Source organism: Lissotriton helveticus, chromosome 5_1 (assembly GCF_964261635.1).
Source record: "Lissotriton helveticus chromosome 5_1, aLisHel1.1, whole genome shotgun sequence".
Lineage (NCBI taxonomy): Eukaryota > Metazoa > Chordata > Amphibia > Caudata > Salamandridae > Lissotriton > Lissotriton helveticus.
Window position 1 is genome coordinate 1,976,872,070 of NC_136065.1, and position 26,273 is coordinate 1,976,898,342.

The 26,273-nt window shown below is 45.6% G+C and overlaps 1 protein-coding gene across 2 annotated transcripts in view; it reads left to right on the forward strand.

Moving 5' to 3' along the window:
* The window catches only part of ZPBP2 (zona pellucida binding protein 2), a 640,439-nt gene that overhangs the window by 478,519 nt on the left and 135,647 nt on the right, over window positions 1–26,273 (forward strand). For both annotated transcript variants that reach the window (XM_078645671.1, XM_078645673.1), the window contains exon 6: window positions 22,802–22,887. In XM_078645671.1, coding sequence (XP_078501797.1) covers window positions 22,802–22,887 — 86 coding nt within the window. The remainder of the gene's footprint in view (window positions 1–22,801; window positions 22,888–26,273) is intronic.

Sequence of the window (26,273 nt, forward strand, 5' to 3'; positions counted from 1 at the left end):
ACTCATTTAGGTCGCCTTTCAAAGCATGAAAATTGAATGAGGTTAGGGCGCTAGTCTCATGCTGGCTAGAATACAATTTTGAGAAGTGGTCGAACCAAGCTTGGCTAGTGATACTACATGTAATAAGATCACTATCTGGTCTATTTCTAGCTCTTATGGTGTTCCAGAAGCGCCTGGTATCCTTACTAGAGCTAGCCTCTTTTAAGGTTCGCCAATACTCATGTTCCCACTCCTTTTTTGCATTAGCTATCTCCTGCTTGTACTCTTTCCTGGCACACTGTATCAAGGGTTGTAATTTATCTTTGATCGCCTTGATCAGGGCTGACTTTTTATGCCAGCAAGTAGGGGTGAACCAATCGTGCATGCCCTTGGGTTTCAGGGTCCTGATGGGCTTACCCCCGGACCCTTGCTTCAGGAATAGTTTCCCTACTGTCTTAATGGTTTCCTGGAACACAAGTGTTGCCCTACCCAAAACTGGGTGGGCTTGGAGGATAGTGTCCATCTCCCTTTGTGAAGTTATTAATGCTGTGTCGATGGCTTTTAACTTGGATTCATCAAGGACTATTTTGCTCCATTTGAGGCATCTCCCACAGTTAGATGGAAAATCTCTGGAGACAAACTCCAACTTATTGGGTATTTTTCCATTAGTTTTGCTTGGCCACAAACTTTTGAGACTTAGTGAAAGGAGATTGTGATCGCTATCTATGGTAGGTATGACAGCCATGTCCTTAACAAACTTCCATAGCTTAAAATCAAGGAGGATGTAATCAATCCTTGATGTGCAGTTTGTCTTATTGAAGGTAGCGGTGCCCAAAGGGTCCGAAATGGTTCCACCGTTTGCAGCTCTTAGCCCATACTCCAGAGTCAGTGCGTTTGGCTGGATCGCCCTTTGGGACCATCTTTTGATTGGTTCGATGGATAGCATGGGTATGCCCCTCCTTGCGTCATCTTCGCCTAGGTCTAAGATGTCCTCAGTCGCAAGAGGCTCATATGTACAATTAAAATCTCCTGCGACCAGAACTTGGCTACCTTCTTTGCAATCATTGAGTTCACTTTCAAGAATGGTTACTGTCGGGGACAAAGAGCCATTTTTTGTTCCCCTAGCATAGATGTTAAATAGCTCGATGGGTTGCCTCCTATTAGATCCCCTCAACGAAATTCTAAGGGTATCTAGAGAGTTGCTTTGTTTTTGTGTAATGTGGCAGCCCAGGGAGATGCTTACCCATATAAGAAGCCCTCCCAAAGGGCGGCCCTTTCCTGCGGTTGGGGATGTAGCGGGCAAAAAGAAGGTGACATACCCAGCTCTATGGAGGGGTGTCAAACTCCATGTCTCTTAAATATTCAAATCTGGTGCGCTTCTACCATAGTGCTCCAGTGTGGTAAGCCTAATTTTCTGTGAATGCCTGCTACATTCCAGCTAATGACCTTGAGCAATTCGGTGTTATCTCGGACAGAGTTTGTTAGGGAGTCTGGTCGTGCTCTAGGGGGATGGATTTCAATTGCGGTCAACTCTGAGGATGGAATGGTCCCGGAGGATATGCCCAAATTCCGGGTATCTTTCTGATTAGTTGGATGTGCTACTATAGTAAGAGGATCACTGTTAGGATTATCTTGTAGACAAAATAAGAGGGGATATCAATACCTTAGGCTAGGGCCATAATATTCTCGCCTGTTGCCAAAGTTTGGGGATGGCTGAATACAATAATCATGAAATTGCCCTTCCCAGGATAAGTGTCCATAGTTCTGCCATTGGGGGGGGAGGCGCTTGGTGTTGCGGGTAGAAATACCCCAAACCGACTGCTCTTATTGTGCTGTTACCAAGCCCGTTATAATGGTTACAGATAATCTTTACGGCGCTTGTATCCCGAAAATTGACCAGGATACAGTCGCCTGGGACATCTTTAGCTCTCCTACCCACCCAGCTAACTCTTCTAACAAGTAGGACCTTTCCATAAATTTGCCTCGGTAGGGGCTTATTGTTATTCAGCCTATATGTGGTTTTGTTTTTTAAGTCGGAGTATGATTCCGTTTTGCCAGGCAGTAGCTTGGGAACTCCTATTAAAACGACCACATAGGGCAGGCTTGCAGGAGGCAGGTCGACATGGGGGACCTAGGCTGTACACTATCTTAGTCACCCGATCTGTTGGTCGGATTTGTCCTCTCATTTGCACTATTGCTAGGGGAGTTTTTGTCTTTCTGAGTCTGTGTAGATGTAACACTATTGCCTGCCTTACTGTCTTCGGTAGCTGCCTTACTGAGGACATTTTTGTTGCTTTGGGGTTGGGCATTTTCTCTCTCTTTACATCCCTTGTCCCTTTTTTCTGTTAATGTTTTGTTTGGCTTGCTTCCCTTTTTTGTGGTGGATGCTGAAGGATTATTGCTACCTATTGTCCCGGAGGGACATTTTTGGTTTAGCGGAGCAATAATTGGTGTCTGCATCGGGGCTTGCAAATATTGCTCCTTGGAGGGAAAACTATTTTTTGAGTGTAGCTTGATGAGTGCCTTTAACGAGAAAAAGTTGTCAAGAGTCCTCCGTTCAAAACTATCAAGTCTTCTTGACAACTCTTTTACCCTCTCAAGTACCGGTAGTATTAGGGACTACATAATCTTTTCAATGTGGGCAATAAACGGAGTATCTTTGGGAGGGCTTGGTGGGCTTTCAAGATGTGATGTTTCACAAGGCAGTGGAATGGTATTGATGTTTAAAGATCCACTGCTGGTTTGGGCGGGAGGTTTTTGCAACAAGGCCTCCAATCGCTGCAAAAAAGGTTCTGCGGGTATGGGGCTATCAGTTTCAGCAAGCATAGTTACAGAATCTAGTGCGTAGCTGCTGTTGCTCTTATTAGGTGATATTGTTTTATGCTTTTCAGCCCTTTTGTGTTTGTTCTTCCTATTTTCTCCTACACTCGCCTTTGAGCTTAGATCAGAAGGATTATCTCCAGAAGCAAGTTGGGACCTTAACCTGGCCAATTGGCCTCTAGTAGTTACACGGGGACTGTGTGCGGCTCGGTCATCCTCAGCGGTCGAAGTCGGGCTTATAGATATTTCAAAGTTCTCGCTGCTTATGTTGTCAGTTGGTTGGGATGAAGGAGTAATCGGGGTCTGGGACAGCCTGTCTTGCGGGGATTCAGATAATGTCATGGTAGGCACATTGTTATTAAGAGGGGATAAAGCTTGAGCTGCTACGACCTGGTGAATACCAGGGAGGGAGACAAAAGAAGGTGCCAAGATTGAGTCTTGAGAATTGGTAGTGAACATTGATGTATTAGATGGGGGTAAAGATAAAGGAAAACCCATGGGTAGTGACATGCGACGTTCTGTATTCTCGCTGGCATTTGCCACCACCCCAATCGTTTTTTGCAGCATGCGATCTATCGCAGTCAAGCTTGGGATTGGTAGCTGCATTTTGTTTGGGTGCCGTGACAGATCTCAAGGTGTTACGCCTTCCCATTCCTATGGAATTATAGGGTAGATCAAGATGCTACGCGAAAATTGGGTACTTATCAGAACTACCCTATAAGCACACTGCGTCTCCCTGGGAGACTGTGAATATTCAATAAATTGTTACTACATACAAACAACCCTTAGGAAATAGTTGCTCATGAGTGTGCTAACCACATATAACAGATATAACAATCTATCCCGTGTAGACATTGGGGTACGAAACCACATGAACAAGAGGGGTGGCCCAGCCCGGCCACTAACGGCCACAAACGGTCCCGCCCTTGTCCCGGGCTTCTCCCGGGACGCTCCCGCGCAGCGGTTAGCTATGCCTGCTATAAAGGGAAGGAAGTGGTCAGGGGGCGGGGCAAGCAGGGAGAGCGGACCAGGTGCAGCAGATATGATCGGGCAGGGACTCCTGGGAGATGGAGTCCCTGCGGCACCGCTCGCAGCCCTGCTTCAAGTCCTGCCCTCGCCTCTAGCGACCTCAGCGTCTCAGCCCCAAGTCCAAATGCAGACTCCTTCGGTCCGCAACGGCGAGCAACAAACAGGTCCCGGAAAGAAAAGAACAGCAGCTCCTCCTAGGCAGGCTCAGTACAAAACGATGTCCCACGATGATAGCAGGCGCAGGGCTTTTTACTCTGTCGTGGTCAGGGGGCGGGGCAAGCAGGGAGAGCGGGCCAGGTGCAGCAGATATGATCGGGCAGGGACTCCTGGGAGATGGAGTCCCTGCGGCACCGCTCGCAGCCCGCTTCAAGTCCTGCCCTCGCCTCTAGCGACCTCAGAGTCTCAGCCCCAAGTCCAAATGCAGACTCCTTCGGTCCGCGATGGGGGACCCGCGAAGCGGGTCCGGCGAGCAACCAACAGGTCCCGGAAAGAAAAGAACAGCAGCTCCTCCTAGGAAGGGTCAGTACAAAACGATGTCCCACGGTGATAGCAGGCGCAGGGCTTTTTACTCCGTCGTGGTCAGGGGACGGGGCAAGCAGGGAGAGTGGACCAGGTGGAGCAGATATGATCGGGCAGGGACTCCTGGGAGATGGAGTCCCTGCGGCACCGCTCGCAGCCCTGCTTCAAGTCCTGCCCTCGCCTCTAGCGACCTCAGCGTCTCAGCCCCAAGTCCAAATGCAGACTCCTTCAGTCCGCCATGCGGGACCCGCAAAGCGGGTCCGGCGAGCAACAAACAGGTCCCGGAAAGAAAAGAACAGCAGCTCCTCCTAGGCAGGGTCAGTACAAAACGATGTCCCCTGTCTCCCAATCAGACCTGCTAGATCAAGAGGACCTCATGCAGCCCTGCTCTTCGGAGTGGATTCCCTGCACTAAGGTGGCTAATTACGTTGCTACCATGTTACGCAAGCCCCTTGATCAAGAGGTCACGTACCGCCTTCGGGCGGAGTGCACCCGCCCATCTTTGAATGGGAACGTGGCTGTCACCCCGGAGATAGACGCTCGTATGGCCACTTTCCTAGCCAAATACATCAAGGACCCTAAGAAGGGAATCAATCATGCCGGGACAAACTCCTGGACATCAAAGGCCCACTTATGAAAATGTTCGACATGACGGAGGATACCAAAGCATCTGGAGCTTTAATTTCACTGATGTCCTGTCATGCTATTTTTTAGGGAATGCGAACTATGCCATCTCCATGGAGAGGCACAGGTCATTGTTGATCAAAATTGGCCCTAAGCTTTGAGGCAGGCCACGTGGCACAAGGGGGGCTCTGTTGCAACCCGTTCGTCAAAAAGCTAGGAAAGTTTGTTTCCAGATTTAATTTACTGGACAAAGCCCAGTCAAGTGCATTTTTAATGTGCTTGTTTTCAGTGGGGTCGAGCGTGTTAGGGGGCACTCGGCGGGCCGTTCCTCCTAAACCACTTCTGGCAGGGGTCAACAATCTCAGAGCGGCCAGTGGCAGGATTCTTCGGCCTTCGGTGGCTTCTACACCACCTGAGGATGGGCGCGCCTCACAGGTCAGCATAATGGACTCAGATCAGGAGTAGGCAACCCCAAAACGCACATCTTGCAAACGCTTGGGGGGCCGTGTAGTGCAGTTGACCCAAAACTGGCGAAACCTCATGTCAGATGCCTGTGTTCTCCAAAGGATGCAGGGGTTCCATACAGATTTCCACTGGTCCCCCTTGCAAGCCGGGACCCATCTTTTTTCTCGAGACAAGAGACCATGCTTATACAACGGGAGATCTATAGGCTCTTGGAGAAAGGGACAATTTGTCTTTCTACCGCACACCCATCTGGGTTTCTCCACAATCTGTTCCCAGGTTCAAAAACAGGGTGGGTCAGCACCCGGTGATCAGTCTCCGGTAATTAAACGAGTGACTGGTGTATCGCCACTTCAAGATGGATTTCATACACCTAATTGAGGACCTCCTTCGGCCCAAAGACTGGATGGTATGACTGGACCTCCAGGACTTTTACCTGGTGGTCTCCATCTTTCCACCACATAGGCAATCCCTCCAGTTCATGGCAGGGCCAAACTTTCGAGTTCACCTCGCTACCTTTCGGCCTGTTTTTGGCTGCTTGGTGTTTCACCAAGGCCCTCAGACCAGTGGTGGAACACTTGAGGGCATCTGGCATTCGCATGATCGTATACCTGGGTGTCATACTGATGATGGACCAATTTCCAGTGCATCTGTCCCAACATCTCCAGAGGGCAGTGGAGCTTCTGCAATCCTTGGGGTTTGTTATCAAACAAAGTCGTCCCTAGTTCCTTCCCGGACAGTCACCTTCCTGGTATTTGTGATTGACCCAATGGCATCCACTGTGAGCCTTCCTGCCAGGAAGATGTCTAAAATTCTGCTCAAAGTATATAGGGTGCTGGGAAGGCCGAGAACTTCCCTCTACCAGTTTGCCATGGTGGTGGCTCTGCTGTCATCTTTGATTCAAACTGTTTTTCCGGGTCCCCTATACTTTTGGGTCCTGAAGCGGCTAAAGGCCCCTCACTCCCAGTTTGTTTCCCTGTCAGACGAGGCCCTGCAAGAACTCTGGTGGTTGCTCTCCCACATGGAGGCGTGGAATGACCACACCCTTTTTGGATCACAGCCGGATCTGGTGATAGAGTCCTATGCCATCGGTTCAGGCTGGGGGGCTCCTTGTGGGAATTTTACCACCGGAGTCGTATGGTCCGCTACAGAACAGGCCCTCCACATCAACTGCCTGGAGCTGATGGCAGGTTTCTTTGCAGTCAGATGTTGGACCAAGGACCGTGTGCATTCTTGTGTCCTGTTGAAAATGGACAATGTAGCGGCAGTCCGCTAAATCAGTCACCTTGGGGGTATGCGGTCCAAAGCCCTTTTGGACCTGGCAAAGAACTTTTGGGAGTACTGTCGGGAAAATCATGTCTCCATGACAGTGGAGCACCTTCTAAGGTCAGCCAACCATGTTGCAGATTGGCAGTCTCATCACCTGAGAGATTCAAGCTTGTGGAAGCTTTTCCAGGGCCTCTCCTCCCATTGAGGCCCATACATGATCGACCTATTTGCATCCCAGCCCGACAGTCAGCTTTCCCGGTACTTCAGTTGGAGACCGGACCCGGGAATGGTTGCAACCTATGCTTTTCTGTAGGTTTGGCGATGGAGCGGGGTTATGCGTTTCCCCCCATTTTCTATGATCACCCGCTTGAACTCACAGGTACGCAGGCAGCAGGTGGAAATGGTGGTGATTACCCCAGCATGGAGGTCGCAAGTTTGGTTTCCAGTTCTGATGAAACCTTCTCGGGCTTCTCCAATCCGTCGACACCAGTGCTCATCTCCTGACCGATCCCTCCAGGAATCATTACCCGATATTGCTTGCCGGCAGCCTCCAGCTCATGGGGTGGAGGATTACTGGTCACACTTGTAAATCCCAGGCCTTTTCGCGCGATGCTGTGCTCCTCCTATCCAAGGCCTGGGCAGGCGGTACAGCCAAGCGGTGGATTGGATGGTTTCAGCATTGGAGTCTGGATCCTGTGGGTGCGGACATTGTCCACATCTTCGATTTCTGTCCTGACCCCCTAGCCAGACTGTTATGTACCAAAGAACGTTTCTGAAGTGTGATAGTTGTGGATCACAGCCCTACACAGCATACCGCCAAAAAGAATCATTAATCACTAATGACTGCTAAATAGAGAAGACCCTGAACAATGGCTAAATGCAATAGCCAAACGTAATTACTCAGGACTCTGCTAAATGATTCTGCTACATAGAGAAAAACTAGAATAAGTAACCACATATGCCATATCAGCCTCTTTGTTTCTTTTTATTTCTTTTGTTTTAAGTTGCAGCCGGATCACAATCTGCGGTCGTTTGGTCCATTGTGGTTGTCGCCCTTCATTCAGCCTCTATAAAACCAACCGTACCCATCCGCTCCCTGCTGATTATACCTTGGCGACGACGAGCGGGTGAAGTTCTCCGTTCCTGTCGGCTACAGCTTGATTGATGACCGTCTAAAGAGATTCTTCTTTTTAGGTAGGAGACAGCGGATTCAAATAGTGATTTCTAGATTCTTGGCCAGAGTGCAGCGTACTTTTGAAATTATGGCAATGCACACATTAGAATGGAACATGTCATACAAAAGAAAACCAGAGTAATATGCACAGAGAATTTTCGTGAACTATATATGCCTCTTTCTACATATGTTACTTGAATAAAAGCGCATAATTCTGATTAACTAATAAAAGGCGCATTATTGAACAAGTAAACCAATGAGGATTATATGATAATGAAACAAGAAAAGGGCGCATTACCCTCGAGGAACGCATGAATACTAATCAGTGAGAAGTTTTGAACTGTGAACTCTTTTAAGAGATAAGAGTACTCTACGGCAAATTACTCTGCATCTTCTAGACTTTGTCGCATTGCGAACAGTATCCAGGAGAGTAAGATATCCAAATTAACTCTAAAATCAAGAAGAAATTCCAAAGGTATCAGCCTAAGAACAATATGGGATATTATTGAAAGCACCCGGTCTATTTCACCTTTTGAACGCCTTTATTTTCTTTTACAGGTAAAGACTGTTTATATATCATTTATGTGTATTGTGAAAGGAGCTTAAGAGCCAACCCTTGTTTGTTGAATTGTCTTCGTTCCAGATCTCCCTCCCCGCAGTACCCTCACTATTCCCTTCCTCTCGTCTGGCGACTTTGATCCTCTGGTGTATATTGCACAGAGTCAGAGCTGCCGGAAGGTGGGCTTCTTGAAGGTACTGCCCCTCAGGAACCAGACACCTTGTGACAGATTTCCTGGCATATTTGGCTGTGAAGCCTGGTGTACAGATCAGTCAATACGTTTTGATCTGCAATCTCTGCAGTTCACGCCATGATTATGGGTCTACCATTGTGAGAACACCCCCTAGTTTAGAAATTGCTTCGGGCATTAGACTTTCCCTTCCCCCAGAACCAAGATACTTGACTCTTTGAGACTTGAATAAGGTTTTGAAGCTCTTCTCTGATTGGCTGGGCAATATCTTTCCAGAAAGCAGCTGTTGGCCAAACTTGCCATTTTTTGTATCTGATCTACTGCATGAGAGTGTCTTACGTATAGGCCCTAGACATTTTGGGAAGGTCATTTACTCTGGAAGGAGTCATTTTCCATGTTACTAGGTGCACCAAATGTAATTCCTGAGTGATCTCATACCCGGCCTTTCCAGTTGTGCCCAAATTGTGTGTTGTCAGATGCATCAAGGCTTATGAGGCTGCAACGGTGGAGTTTCATCCGCATGGGGAAAGGTAGCTCTTGATTGCCTTGAGGAAGCCTTTCTGGGTGACTTTCACAGTACCTGTCACCAATAGTTATTCCAAAACAAACCTCCCACCAGGGCAATACACTAAAAATCACTCCACACATTTTACACGCAGTTATGGGTAAAATGCCCACACAACGTGTACAAATTCCATTCTGGATAGCTCAAATGATTACTCCAATCGAAGCGGTATTTCCTAATACTAGCCCTTATGAGAAAGATAGAATCTTAACAATCTGTTTACCAATGGGAATCACACCACATCTTGAAGATTGCACCTCTTGGGGTACAGTCTTTGCTGCTATCTATACTAAAAAGAATGATCCTAGACTACAGATTATAAATGATTGAAACATATTCCAACAATCATCATTTTAAATTACTTTCCGAGTTTCAAAACTTGTTAGACTCACTGTATTATTACACTCAATTTCCTAAAAAAGTGAAACAACCAAACGGAAAATGTTTTACAGATTTTCTTTTTTAATTACTCCATCGTATTTCAAAAAATTATGTCAATCTGTTCAATATACGATTGGAGGTACAAAGAGCAGGTTACTTCTAAGAACGTGCAAAGAAGGAGAGTGCTCGGGTGATGAAAAGTTGAAGTGAAGATTTTGAGAGTAGCGATAGAAAAACAATTTGACGGTTTAAAATTGACTGATAATACAATCTCAGTCCTATTGAACCTGGCCACATTAACTTTCAGTATAAATTAAATATCATTGATTTCATTATACAGTACACAATAGGTTTCTTATGTGGCACGTTTTGAGAGGGGGAGAAAAAGTGGTCCAAGTAGGGTATAGCTGGGCATTAACGTTTTGACCCGAGTAGGGGCTCAGGTGTGAGTGGGGGCCTTAGCCTGCAGGTCTTCTTCAGGACAGTATGAGCAACCTGGGTACCGATGATGTGTCAATGTCACATACCTAGGAGTTAAATTAAGGGATCAGGGTTGTGCACATAGGAGTAAATAGCAGCAAGACAAGGAGTTCCTTGCTCAACTTAGCACTTACTCAGGGGTTTTCATGGGTAATTGTGATTCATCACGTCAATTCCTGGTACAATGGGTTTTCTTTGTCAAAGAAGGCTCCTTGAGCTGGTTGGGAGACTTCTAGTTTCGAATCAAACAGGACGCGGGTGGTGGGCGTAAGGGGCGCGAGGACTGCGCCAACATGCTCGCCCCACTGAAGAAACCCCCCCCACAGAGACACCAGCAAGCAGGAAGAGGGCCAGCTGGTTCACCCCAGAACTCCTAGCCTCCAACCAAGCCTGCCGGAAACTAGAGAAGAAATGGCACAGTGAACAAACTTCGGACAGCCACGCAGCACACAAGGACGCCATCCGCAACCACCACCACCTCATCAGGGCGGCCAAGAGGACCTCCTTCAAAGACCGCCTCGACAGCAACTCACACATTAGCAAGGAGCTCTTCAACATCGTGAAGGAACTCTCCAACCCCAGATCCAACGACATCTCGCAAGCCCTGTGCGACTCCCACGCCACCTTCTTCCAACGCAAGATAGCAGACATCCACGACAGCTTCAACACCCAGACAGTCCTAACAGACAGCAACACAACAGACCCTCCGTACACCATCGACCATGACCTCCTGCTAGCCTGGCCCAGCGTGAGCATCGATTACACCATCAAGAGCATGCGCTCAAACCACTCCGGCTCTCCGTCGACCCATTCCCGCACCACGTCTTCAACAGAGCAAGCAGCACCATTGCACCCCACTTGCGCAGCATCATCAATCTCTCTCGATACCGCGACCTTCCCAGGGATCTGGAAACACGCAGAGATCAACGCCCTACTCATAAAACCTAAGGCAAACCCAAGAGACCTCAAGAGCTTCCGGCCAATCTCTCTGCTCCCCTTCCCGGCCAAGGTCATCGAGAAAACCGTCAACAGACAGCTAACCCAATACCTCAAAGAAAACAGAAGCCTGGACCCTTCCCAGTCAGGGTTCCGCAGCAACCACAGCACCGAGACTGCCCTCATCGCCGCCACCGACGACATCAGGACCCTGCTGGACAACGGCGAGACCGCAGCACTCATCCTCCTAGACCTCTCTGCCACCTTCGACATCGTCTGCCACCGCACACTACGAGCACGCCTCCACGCCGCAGGGATCCGAGACAAGGCTCTGGATTGGACCACCTCCTTCCTCTCCGGCAGAACCCAGAGCGTCCGCCTCCCCCATTCTGTTCCAAAGCCTCCAAGATCATCTGCGGCGTACCCCAGGGATCCTCCCTCAATCCGACGCTGTTCAACAGTTACATGGCCCCGCTCGCACACGTAGTCTGACAGCACAACCTCAACATAATCTCCTACGCCAACGACACTCAGCTGATCCTCTACCTCATCAAGGACCCCATCAAAGCCAAAGCCAACCTCCATGATGGAATGAAGGCTGTCGCCGACTGGATGAAGACCAGCCGTCTGAAGCTGAACTCGGACAAGGCGGAGGTCCTCATCCTCGGCTTCAACCCTTCAGCATGGGATGACTCCTTGTGGCCGACGGCACTGGGGGCAGCCCTGACACCCACCGACCACGCACACAACCTGGGAATCATCCTCGACTCAACGCTCTCAATGACCAAGCAAGTCAACGCCATCTCCTCCTCCTGCTTCAACACCCTCCGCATGCTCCGCAAGATCTACAGATGGATCCCGACAGATACAAGAAAGACAGTCACCCAGGCCCTCGTCAGCAGCAGACTCGACTACGGAAACGCCCTCTACACGGGAGCCCCGACCAAGCTCATCAAACGACTACAACACATCCAAAACGCCTCGGCACGACTGATCTTCGACGTACCACGCTACGGCCACATCACCCCCCACACGAGATACCTGCAGTGGCTCCCCATCAACAAGAGGATATCCTTCAAGCTCCTCACCCACGCACACAAGGCACTCCACAAGACTGGCCCAGCCTACCTCAACTTCTACATCCCCAACCGCCAGCTACGCTCCGCCGACCTCTCACTCGCCACCGTCCCGGCATCCTCCTTCTCCCACCTCCCCACCAAGTCATGGAACACCCTCCCACTAAGCCTACGACAGACCCAAGACCTGCTCACCTTCAGGAGGATATTCCAGACCTGCCTGTTCGATCAGTAGCGTCCCCCCAGCGCCTTGAGACCCTCGGGGGTATGTAGTGCGCTTTACAAATGATTGATTGATTGATTGATTGATTGATTAGGATGGGATGAGAACTCACCTCACCACAAGATCCATTTAAAAAATCTACTAACTGCACAAAGGCGGTGTCCAATTAAGCAAGAAGCTAAAAAACAGGTCAGGGAGATCTTAGATCAACTTGAATACCGAAGGGTGATTGAAAGCACGATGAACTCCATCCACTCCGGATCTCCAACAGACCCCTGCCCTCACCACGTCTTCAACAAGGCCGACGCTGTCATCGCACCCCACCTGCTGGACATCATCAACACCTCCTTCGACAGCGCCACCTTCCCGGAGAGCTGGAAGCACGCCGAACTCAGCGCTCTACTCAAGAAACCATCAGCAGACCCTACCGACCTCAAGAACTACCGCCCCATCTCGCTGCTCCCGTTTCCAGCCAAAGTCATCGAGAAGACCGTCAACAAGCAACTGGCCGCCTTCCTCGAGACGAACGGCTCCCTCGACCTCTCGCAGTCTGGCTTCCGGGCCAACCACAGCACCGAGACCGCCCTGATCGCAGCTACAGATGACATCCGAGCCCTGCTCGACAACGGAGAAACAGCGGCCCTCATCCTCCTGGACCTCTCCGCGGCCTTCGACACTGTCTGCCACCGCACCCTAGTACAGCGCCTCAGCAACGTCGGAATCCAGGAGAAGGCACTGGAGTGGATCACCTCCTTCCTCGCCGGAAGGACACAGAGAGTCCGCCTCCCCCCGTTCAGATCGGAAGCCACCGAAGTCATCTGCGGCGTCCCTCAAGGCTCCTCGCTCAGCCCAACTCTCTTCAACGTCTACATGAGCCCCCTCGCAGCCATCGCACGCCAGCACAACCTGAACATCATCTCCTACGCAGACGACACCCAGCTGATCCTCTCCCTCACCAACGACCCCGCCACCGCCAGAGCCAACCTGCACGAAGGGATGACAGACGTAGCCAAATGGATGTTGAACAGCCGCCTGAAACTGAACTCGGACAAGACGGAAGTCCTCATCCTGGGATCCTCACCCTCCGCCTGGGACGACTCCTGGTGGCCCCCCGCCCTGGGCAGCGCACCCAAACCAACTGACCACGCACGCAACCTGGGCTTCATCCTGGACTCCTCCCTCTCCATGACCAGACAAGTCAACGCCGTCTCCTCGTCGTGCTTCAACATCCTGCGAATGCTACGCAAGATCTTCCGATGGATCCCCACCGAAACCAGGAAGACGGTCACCCAGGCCCTCGTCACCAGCCGGCTGGACTACGGCAACTCCCTCTACGCCGGCACCACCGCCAAACTCCAGAAGAGACTCCAGCGGATCCAGAACACCTCAGCACGACTCATCCTGGACATCCCCCGCCGCAGCCACATCTCCGGACACCTGAGAGACCTGCACTAGCTCCCGGTCAACAAGAGAATCACCTTCCGGCTCCTCACCCACGCACACAAAGCCCTACACAACCAAGGACCAGGATACCTCAACAGCCGCCTCAACTTCTACGCTCCCACGCGCCAGCTTCGATCGACCAGCCACGCCCTCGCCGCCGTCCCCCGCATCCGAAGAGCCACCACAGGAGGAAGGGCCTTCTCCTACCTGGCCGCCAAGACTTGGAACTCCCTCCCGACCCACCTCCGCCTGACCCAGGACCACCTCGCCTTCAGGAAGCAGCTCAAGACCTGGCTGTTCGAGCAGTAGCGGACCCCCCCCCCCAGCGCCTTGAGACCCTCCGGGTGAGTAGTGCGCTATACATATGTTCTGATTGATTGATTGATTGATTGATTGAAACATGCACCTCATCGATGAACAATCCTTTGTTTCCTGTTTACAAACCAGACAATACATATCGTCTAGTTTTGGATTACAGACACCTAAACTCTTGTTGTAAAACATTTGCAGTGCAAACTGCAAATAGTGCAGCATTAATGAATAACATTGTGAGTAAAAAATATAAAACCACATTAGACATTTCTAACGGTTTCTTTTGTCAAAACATAGCACCTGAAAGTAGGTATTTGACAGCTTTGTCAATAATGGGTACCCAGCGTCAATGTTGTCGACTCTCGCAGGGATTCAAGAATAGCCCGGGGCTATTCTCAGCAAGGGTAACCGAGTTACTACAAATTTATGATGACGAGGCATTATCATATGTCAATGATGTCTATCTGACAGATGATGACCTGGACTGGCACTTGAACAGGGTGAACACCATTTTACTGGGCTTTGCCTCTGAGGGTTAGAAATTCAATTTTAAAAAATCAAGAATTGCCCAACTCAATGTCCTTTTTTTAGGATACGAACTATCAAGTGAAGGCAAAAGCCTGGCAGCCAACTTTTTAGATAAGTGTGCGCTGCTTCAACCTCCAAAAACGCTGAAAAACTTACGGTCGATTCTAGGTTTCCTGAATTTTGGAAGAACATACATTCTAAACTATGCAGAAAGGGGTAAATCTATCTACGAATTATTCAAACCTGATTTAGAAATCACACATTGGACACAAGAACACACAGAGATTTTGCGTTCACTTCAAACTGACATGTTAGCAACAAATCACTTACAAACACGCGTAAACATACGTAACTTAGTGATCTGAATCATTCCTGGTCAATGCGGATTCACCTACTTAACTTTTAACGAAGGTGAAAATGTACCAATTGCATACAAATCACATTTGTACACACAAGCAGAAATTAAATTTACATCGACAGAAAAAATGATGACAGCAGAACTGCCGATGTACCGATGTAGCAAAAGAGAGAGCCCTAGCACAGGGGAAACACATTATGGGTGTAACTCCTGTACCGGCCTTGGAGGCAGTTAAAAAAAGCAAAGCTTTACATCGAGATGGATGCAATGGGTTAATTCTCTTGCTCCAACTGATGTTGAATATGTTTTTGATCCTTATTTGAAAACACAATCATTCCTGCAATACGAACACAAATGTCCTCTGCCTACTGAAATTCTCCCTCTTGACCAATATGAATTTATAATTTACACTGACGGATCTGCACAACCCGCTACAGGGCTAAACAAGCTTATAGTGCAGCATGCGCGATTGTTAAATGTTGTATGCGCGATGACAAATTCAGACCTATGGACACAAAAATGCTTTCTCTAGGAGATTGTACAGCTCAGCGAGCTCAACTACAAGCATTCATAATGGCACTTAAAAATACGTATCGCGAATTCCCCACACTCATAAAGTGCGATTCCTTTTACTGTGTTCAATCATATAATGAATATTTACAGAATTGGCTTCAAAATGGTTTCAAAGATGCAAAAGGTGGCACAATCAAGCACAAAACGCTTTGGGAACAGGTAGTTCAGTTGCGAGACGTACTACAAAAAAGTAAAGTGGTACACACGCTGAGTCATCAATGTGATGGCGTTCATGTTGAAGGGAATTCATTGGCTGATGAAGCCGCAAACGGCTTCCGTAGCTGCAATCACTCATTCCAAAATGAAAATAGACAGTGAAATAATACTGGCTGTCAATGTTTGAAGCAAAGGCAGCGGTGCAGCGTTACCTAAAAATACCACTTAAATACTCATATATAATTGATACTAACAATGTTCCGTTTGCCTGAAGCCCTAGAGTGGGGGATAGGGTAATTCCAAACATCGAACATAGATTAGGACCAATCCTAGCAGCACATGAAGGGTTCGTCTCTGCTCATGCAGGTGTTTCCGCCACAGTATCGTTATTAAACAGAGATACTGGTGGCCAGGCATTAGGAAATAGTCCAGAAACTATGTTTTGGACTGTGAAATATGCCAAAAGATGAAAGTCTCTACTGTGAAATGTCCTGCGCAATTTCAGATAAACCATTAACGTGTGTTTATCTGGACCACTGCGGTCCCTTACAAAGGGATGGAAACTATAAATATAGTTTGGTCACAGTGCATTCGTGTTCAAGGTTCCTGGGGATGTGGCCTCAGCGCTCGGCTGACCCTCAAACTGTTATAAAAGATTTGCGAGTCTTTATCGGCACATATGCAATAGGCATACTACACTCTGACCAGGGCCCTGCGTTTAGCTCTCGAGCTTACAAAGAAGCCATGGCCAGTTTGGGCGTAGCTTTGCGGTATTTTTCTCAATTCCATCCTGAGGGAAATTCTGTTGTGGAAAGAAAAAACCGGGACATAAAGCAGTCTATACCAGCTTGGGTATTAGGTTTGGGTGATGGGTGGGTCAAACATCTTTGTGGGGTCCAACGTGCATTAAATAATTTGCCAAAAAGTTCTCTAGGGGGTGTCACTCCATAGAGGTCCTATTTGGGACTAGAATGTTGCTACCGGACCTGGATTGTCACGGAACAGTGGTGGAAAATAAGAAATTTAATATCAAAGACCGTTTTGCTGTTTTACAGGACTTAAATGAACTAAGATCGAAACAAAGCAATGTATTCCTGAAGCCAACCACAACTGGGGAAATTCTAGCCGTTCCTGCAAGACCTGTCTGCATCCCAAAGCTTGGTGACCTAGTCAGAGAAAAGATCGCGGACAGGAAGGAATTTGGGCCTTCTTACAGACAACCAGTACCTGTCCTAGCAATCCATGGATCAAGAACAGTACTTTTGCCGCCCCTTGCTGGTAAAAAGGAGAAAAGATTTGTGTCCATCGACCTGATCAAACCACGCTATGTGGCCGATACTAAGCAGTAGGCCAAGTGGACTGCGAGAAATGTAGCAGACGCACTCCTCTAGCTACTATCCAAGAGGTTCAAACTGAGAGACTCATCAACTTTGAAGATTCTACAGTGAGAAATGAAGGACTAAGCAACAAAGCTATGGAACTTGTACCTCTTGAGACCCAAATAACAGTTCGTCCTGATACACCTCTCTACAACGAAGTAACAAGTGATCAACTGGTTCCAGCGATTTCAACGAGTCCTGATGCAATTCCAACCATTGTCAGAACTGCCTCTGGCTATTTCATTAACTTTGATATGTTTTCTGAGGATTCCAGCAAACCTGAAACAATGCCAGCACAAAGAACTTTCAAAGAACAAGCAACAGACTTTTTTCATCACCTGATAAAGACTTATCTGGTTTCACCATGGATTGTTTTGGGAATATTTTTCTTTCTACTTTAGTTAGCTCTGGTAATAACTCTGGGTATGCTGATAAATGGATGATATAGTCAAATGGACACAGCAAGTCAAAGAGTGAACTTACTTCGCCAACCTCACAAATCATCCCATCGTGAAGCAAGAGGCTTGTCAGCAGTGAACATCACAGCCATTCCTATACCAGATGGTACAGTTTGAGAAACACTGAATATGACATTTTTGGCCAATCGGAACTTTTGAAGATTCCACACTTGTTTAAGATTGAATTAAGTGACTTTATTACCTCTAGTACCTTTTCTGATGATTGGGACTTCGAGACTGTTAGTGTTAAAAACATGATGTCTGATCTAGAAATGTCTGCAGAATTCACAAATCATGAATATTTAGAGGGTTCATCAGACTATGAACACATGTATTGTTATAACCATTATGGTCATCATTTCTTGCATAAGACTGCAACACCTAGAAATGTATTTATGTATAACCAATGAGAACATTGTCCTACACCTCCAAAGGGTAGCTCAAAAACTTTTGCACAGAAGTTTCCATATTTTTTAGGGTTCAACTTGTCAAATCCAGAAACATTTTACTTTAGAATTTAGAACAAGACAGGAACGAAAAATATGTTAACCAATACAAAACAGATTTATTCTGCAGCCTTTATTGCCCAACTGTCTAGACAGGGTTTCGACTTTTGGACAGGCAACATTGAGGCAAAATCTGTCTGGGGGACCAAAGATTGACAACTGCAGGGGGTAGAAGCTCTCTTTAGAGCCTGTATCACCCCTGAGCACATTATGTTTATGAATGACACTGTCCAACAAACATCTTGCCATGGGTTAGCCAAGATCAAAGACATGAACACTCCGTCCATACCTGCACCTGCAAGTAATAGAACAACACAGGGGGAGGTCGACGTACATACTATTTTGCATCACAACAGATCAGATCCAGATTGGAACAAATGGTTGCTCTGACCCACAGATACAAACAACTGTCAAGATCGATTCCTGAACAAAACACACAGTTTCACTATCAATAGGCCAGACCCAAGATATGTTCAAAGACAGCATCTAGGGGTAGTAACAACATACAGTGTAGGGAAACTATGCCTTGATTGGCTACAGAAAGCTACACTAGAGGATGTAAAACAACACTTATCTTTACTTAAAGAAGGCGCAGACCTTAGGGAATTCTGGCGAGGACCAAGAAAACCATATCAAAAACGTTTCATATATTCCGGTATCTACCCTGCTTAAAATGAAATATGGAAGGTTGCCCAAGCAGAGACTGCAGAACGAATACGAGAAATTGATTGAATTAATTTAGAGAAATCTCTCTCTGTAGTAGACAATGGGTTAACAACTCTGTCGTCCAGGATATATTCATTGTACAGCATTGTGTCTTCTGCCATAGACATCATGGAACAAGACTTGGTCATGTTGCAACATGGTCAGTCTCAATTAAGTTCTATCATGCTATTAGGCTAGACGCTACAAAACTTGCATGCAGGCTATGTGCCTTGACGTTTAATCAACACTACGTCACCGTTTTCAGAATTCAATCTCACTGATAAACAGATCAAACTGACACAAAGGGGAGCAGACTATACGGTGCTGAGCATTGAAAAACTGGAAAAATTACCATTCACAGTGGCAGAAAGACCAGCTACTGAGTGAATCATACATGGTAAAATTGCTCTGCCTGTTACAACTTTCCATTTTCAGTATTGCCTAATACATATACCAGCAGGCAAATATGAAAGGTTGGGTAAAGAATACACCAAGACATCCTGGGATTTACCTTACACACACAGATGTTGCAGTGGGGGCGTGAAGTGTTTCTTAGCTGTACTAACTGTGAAATCGCACTACGCGGTTCTCTCCTTTGTCAGGGGATTAACTTACACGGGGCCTGTGATGGTTCAACTACAAACTTATCCTGTCACCTGCTAGGCTCACCAGCTGCAGTGATTAATCCAATTTTTGGGCAACTTTCAAATGGAAGTTACCTCATGTTGAATGATCACAGCTGCTGTGGCATGTTGCCAGGCATCACATATCTAGTAACGGTTACATCCAGGGTCACTTACTGTATGCAAGTCTTGTTTCCACAAATACAGAAAATGATCGACAAGCCGCAAGGACTTCTGCCGAGATACATGCCCTTTTGAATAAAAACTGCCCTATACATTTCTCAGAAATGTTAGAACCTATCTTAAACATGTCTGATACAAGCGGTATTGTGCATGTATGTAAGAATGTATGTTCAGGACTGTTAGCACCTTTTCTAGCAGTCCTCGGAATTATTCCAAACTTCGTGCACTCTGTGTTTGGCGGACTGCCACTCCTTTTAGCACTCGTTGCAGGGATCCTGTTTTTATTCCTAAAGCTACAATATGGCAAGTCAAATCACCAGCGACACCCAATTCACCGTGGAGAGAGCTCTACTGGAGATGAAGTGTCTTGAGCGCATCGCCCAAATTCTGGGTTTACCTCGTCTACGAGAATTAAATACCACATGGTTTCTGTCATTTAGACCAATCTGGCAAGATTACATCTTACCTGTGCTACGCTGCCTGCTTTGCGTTGAAGAATGTGTGCTAGACATCTGTCTAACACTCCCATCAGTCATGCCTACGGATGGCGATACTCTGCTGGACCCTGTAATGGCCCATGCTCTGTGTTGTCCCCAGCGGCTACCAATCCTGATGACTGCATTCCTTAAGATCTCACAGACGCACATTGCTACTGCTGAGGTACGAGACGAAACAGGCACGCAGGTGACATCCGATACGAACATTGCTGATGCGACCAATGCTGAAGGCGATGCTTCTCATCTATGTACGGTTAGTCTTCTAAACAAGGTAATCCAACTTTCACCTACAATGGTAGACGACTTTGTCTACAGGATTAGAAGATTTCATGTTTTCTTCATCCCCATATACTGACTTTTGATCTGGCACACAGTGTACTGAGAAACTCTGAATTTGACATTCATTATTCAAAACAAGGACTAACTTTGGAACCTTTTTCCAATGATTAATTTTTTTCTCCCAAATTTGTCTTTTTCATTTTCGACACAGTAATCTGCTTATAGTAGAACTATTCATAGAGAACAGAATTCTTTGAAAAATTTCCGGAGACAATATGTCACCTTGTCAACAACATTTGATTTATGTAATATGACATGAAATGGTTTCGGCCCTTTTTCTTCTGTATTTACGAGCCATTTCATCATGTGTATATATGTTTATGATTCATTCAGTCAGCATTCACATGTCAACATATGCTTAGAATGAAACATTGCTTTAATATGTACAGCACCACTGCATTTGATGCATAGCAACACTTTTAAATGCATTTTTTAGAAATATGTTTTAGACATGTTTTAGCAAATCATGCGAAAATCTATTTTAGATATGTTTAACATTTTTAGGTTTTAGTAATATCATTCATACGAAACTGGAGTGGGTGTTGTGTTTCGATTTAGATTACGTATATAGGTTTCCCGATTTATGCCCTTATATAGGCACAATTCACATTGCCCTTATTTAGGCATAGAAATCCTACCCTTATTTGGGTATTATCCATGTTAACCAAATACAGGCATGGTCACCTACATCCGTCCATACACGTCACAACGAGTTCTTGGAAAACCAGACTCTGAAGCCTTTAGGACTTCCCCTTGCTTGGATTATTGATTTCTCCAAGAACTCAATTATTATGCATGAACATCTATTGCTTAGGGGTTCATTCATGACGTTCCTCTGCCCGACTTTTATGTCAATACTGGTATTCCTAAACACCTTCAAGGTATAAATATACCTTAACTTGCCATGGCAAACCACGGTACAGTTCAGCTGCATACTTGCACGGCACAGCTAAGCGGCTTGCCACGGCAAGTTCGGAAGGAATTCGAGTCCACGCCTGACACACTGACCAGACGCTGTCATCCTCCTCGCAAAGAATCCAGCTCCAGTGTTTCTGACTCCCCTTGCAGGATGTTCGAGATCGAGACCCAGACAGAGATCCTAACCTCTCTCATTCTAAGGTATGGAGCAGACTAGAAACTAGAGGGACTCTTGGCACCTCTTGGTAAAACTAAACTATACCTAGCTATACTTTAGAAAACAGCACCTACTTCCTACCTCTTACTACACTTAGGTTAGGTACACTGGGGTAGAACTATTTAGAAGCACCAAGTGAGTATTCACATTTTAGCCTGCGTTGTTTAAGTATGTATTTTTATGAATATATGTCATAGCTACAAACCATGCTATTGCAGTATTATTTCATCTTAGTGCTAACGCTGTACATATTATACTTCACATTCTGTCTTACGATTGTAGCAGTTCGTATCTCTTGCACGAGAAATAAGACTGTTCAATAAACCCTTTTTATTGAAACGCCCGTCTATCTATTTCCATGTAAACAGTGTAGAAACGAAGCATGCACGATTGACTGAGTGAAACTGTTATCTATGGTTTCCACGATTCGGAGCCTGTTTCGATTCCAAGGGAAACAAAGTTGTCATGTTTATGCGGCTGTCAGAAAATAATCCCTTCTTGTTTATTCGAGAAGTTTCCAGTGACCTCTGAGTTAAACTGGCACACAAGTAATTACGTTTAATGTACTCGATAGAGACATACTGACCTCAGTCATATGTCAAAACTATAGTGTATATTATTCCAATGCGCAGAGCCTATCAGGGATATAGGAACTACACTACAAGGCAAAGGTCTTCACCTCTGGGGTGGACATCTTCGTATAGTTATGTGTGAGGAAAAGTAAAAAAGTTTCTTAAACTTTAAAATACTCAGCAAAAATATTTCAATGTTAAATAATAATATAAAATAGTTTTATCTTTTTTGGAAACTTAGAACAAATTTTAAAAAGTTAAAGCACTATTAACTTAAATGTTTAAAAATTAATTATTTAAAATATGTCTAAATAATGTATATTTATTTATTTAAATATTCATTTTTAAATAGCCCACCTACAGTAAGGAGTTTATTTTTATTTAATCTGTATTAACAATTTCTAAAAGTATGTAAAGAATGTAAGTCAGCTCAAACTCTTGTGATTCTGGGAATACACTTAAATTCCTAGTGATCATAAATTTGCAACGTAATCCGGCTCTCATGTTAAGATCTCTAATGCGCTTGGGCCAAGTTTACACCATATTAAACTGCAACAAAAAATTATTTTTGATTGCCTTTGCATTACAATATAGCTTTTTCCAGAAATGATCGCAGAATAACCAGACAATGTGTCTAATGTGTCCATACATTCAGTGTAGAAAAAGGCCATAGGCTTGGGCTATTGTACATTGAATGCATTTCCTCTATTGATTTCCTGTTTTATTTTTATTTTGTTCGATGCGTTAGTAAGTCCCTTCGGCGCTGGATGGGAAGCTGTCTGTCGGCAGATTACCCATGACTGTGAAGAAGAGACGAACAAAAGAGTTACCCAGGTTTGTCTTTATCAGATAAGACATTGTGTGAAAGGGTGTGTTGTTGTCCCTATTAACCATTTCTTCAAAAGTGGAATATATGTGGTGTGTGTAAATTAGATTTCACTTTTCCTTCTTGCAGTCCCTTGCACTAAAACATTTGCCACAGTTCTCTTTTCTGTTTGTCTTAAGAGAATGTCTTGTTTGTGCAGGTGTAAGTTAACTCTGCTTTACAACCTTTTATCTCAAGGAATAACTTCTTTCTGACACTTTTCTGTCAACATTCAGGGAGGGGTTTTATACATTTCTTCTGTAGAATATAATGGCTTTACTTGTCTTAATTTCTTTAAAGTTTTGTGGTGAAATGGGGGGAGGGAACAAAATGTTCTAGGTGACTACACTGCCTTTCCTGAAGCCAGTCTGAAATTAACAGGCGAGTGAAAAGTAATGATGTCGGGAGAAGGAGTATTTTAAAAGTTACACTATAGTACTTCCCCCTGAGATACACAAATCCTAATCCGCAGAATGTACTTTTCCTATGCTAGAACACTGCCTAGTCTACAGTGTAGGACTATGTTATGACATAGGAACAGTACAGTTTTAGGCTTACGAGTCAATGGGGAGCCTTCACTAAGACGTGATTCCTTATAGGACACTGAAATAGAGGTAAGCAAAACTGGTCAAGAACAAATTGGACTGACGTTGAAGGAATGTCAGGCAAAACTGTATGCAGGGCCTCTCTAGTCCCATCAGCTGAAAATATATGGAATGCGTCTTGAGTAGGATGAGCCAGCTAATAATATACAGAGAAGTGTCCTCAGAACTCATGTTCGCTGCATCACCACCCAATATTGCAAGGGGTTTCCCATAGGTGGTTATAGCCCTTTTACTGGCTTGCTTATACTTTCACTTGGCCATGAGGAGAATGCTATTGACGTTCTTTATGAGGGGACACCCAACAGCTTTCGTCACTGTCAAATCACTAATTTTTAAATCTTTATTGTTAAAAAAAACAAAATCATCTTCAAGTCGGTGCTTGAGGACCTTTAATTACAACGTAACTCAACATCGAGGCTCTGCTCACTGTTGATACACCATTCAGTAATTAAGGCTCCTACTAGCACCGTAATTGTTCTTTGACAATTACATCTATCTGTATCTGATCTTCTCTGAGGACACTTCTACTTACTCCAGAATGTAGACACAGATGTTGCTCTTCCTTACCTTGCAGGGTCTCAGAAATAAATTACAAAACATCCTCTACAGGCCTATATTGATGTAACCTTAAAGGTGATATTGCATCAGAATTTTATCATCATTAGCCGAATTTTACCTCTTAAAGGTCAATTTCTTCTGAACCTGACTGGGAGGGTTTATAGCGTAGCTGTCCAGGTAACAACTTCAGGGGCCGACAAAATGTGGCAGCATTATGCTGAGCCTTTACACAGTTCCATTTACTTGTGTCTTCTATTTCAGTCCATACATCATTTATCCTTGAATCGTTGAAAATTAATGTGATCTCTGGGTCTATCTTGCATGTATGTTTGATTTACATTTGATTGAAATGTTAACATACCTGGCCATTCACAGCAAAGTAAAGTACAAAAACCCAGACGAATTATGTTTCTTTTAGAGATTTCAATGTCTATGACTTACTCAGTAATTATGTGAGCAGTCATAATGCGAACTATATCCCAAGCTTCTTCTTTTCTCTGGTATATGAAGATAGTGAAATAATAACATAAGTAAGAAGGTCAGCGTTCTGACATGGTTATGGAGGGTATCCAGTTTGGACAGAACAGCTACCACTGAGACTTTTCATGCTTGCAATAAAATTAGGTCTGCTGATCGTACAAGCCTCCCATCTAACTCGGTTCCTATAAGCTCTTTCTAATTTTTGATGTGGAAGCAGTTAATAGCTTTATTCACTCAGCTGCTAATACTTTTGGATCCCCGCTGATTCGGGAGGCCTGTAATCAGGACCAATTAGTTCCTTCGTTTACCCATGCTCTCGAAAAGAGAGCCTGTAAAAAGGTGGAGAGAGTGGCGTAGATCTCATCAGTCAGAGAAAAGGGAAACATAGAAAGCCTCTGAGAAAATGTCATGCCGCAATTAAGTTAGCTAGAACATCTATATTGAAGAAAAAATTGCTTCTGTCATTAATGTGCCACGTGAAATGTTTAAAAGGACTAAGAGGTGTTTGGCACCATAATCATTTACCAGTGGTATTTTGCCTTCCAAGGAGTTGTGCAACAAGCTTTTGGTGTTTTCTGAGGAGAAAATTACCAAAATTCATAACAATTTGGCAACAACACCTGCCCTTGATGGCTGTGGGATTGGCATTGTGGCTACCCCAGGCTCTGTTTCTCTGCCGGTTTATTCCATCTCTCGGGAGGAATTCAAAGCCACCATCTTGGAGAGTAAATCTAACTCCCCAGCTGATCCTTGTCCCCCTTCAATGCTGATGGTTGAGATTGTTAACCCATTCTTTAGTAGGGTCTTGATTACCTCAGTATCGACAGCCATGGAACAGTCAGTCTGAAAACAGTCTAAATAGGTTCCATCCATCAAAAAACCATCTGCGGACCCTAATATGTTGCCCAATTTTAAAGCTATATCACTCCTTCTGGCAGAATCTAAAGTGCTTGTGAATCTGATAAAGGAGCAGCTTTCAGACTACCTGGAAACCCATAAGCCACTCCATTCAAGCCAATTGGGCTTTCTCCCTAAACATAGCACAGAGACAGCATTGCTAGAAGTGTCTGAATACATCAATTAACACTTGCCCAAGGAGGTAGGAGTCACTGATTTTTCTTGACCTCTGTACAGTGTTTGATATCATATCTCAAGTGATCCTCGTGCAACGCCTTGCTGACTTAGAAGTTGGGGCCTTGATGAAATTAAAATGTTACTGGAAAACATGAAACCGTCAGTGTGGCTGACCCCTTTTGACCTGTATCTTCTCTCAGTCTGTTATTTAAAATTTATATGATCGCATTGGCTCTGCTAATGAAATCACATGGATTTAAGGTGGTGTCTTATGCTGATGAAACCCAGCTACTCTCTTTTGAGAGGGGGGCTTAAGCTGGATATAGTCACTTCAAGGCCTGTCTCCATGCGGTTTTTGGCTGACTGCGCACTAGTCAATTACTCTGCAGCACAGACACGACCGTGATCTTACTGTTATGGTCTTTCCAGCCTAACTAGTAGCAGAGTTGTTGGCCTGAAATACTGCCTCTTCCACCTCAGCCTGCTACGGTTGTGAAGGACCTTGAGTTGAGGTTTGACACTTTGCTCGCCTTCCAAAGGCGGGTATCCTCAGGGGTTGGCACATGCTTTGGGCTGTTGAAGTGTGAGTCCCAAGGTACTATAATAAAGCAGTAGGTATAACTAACAGAGGCTATAAT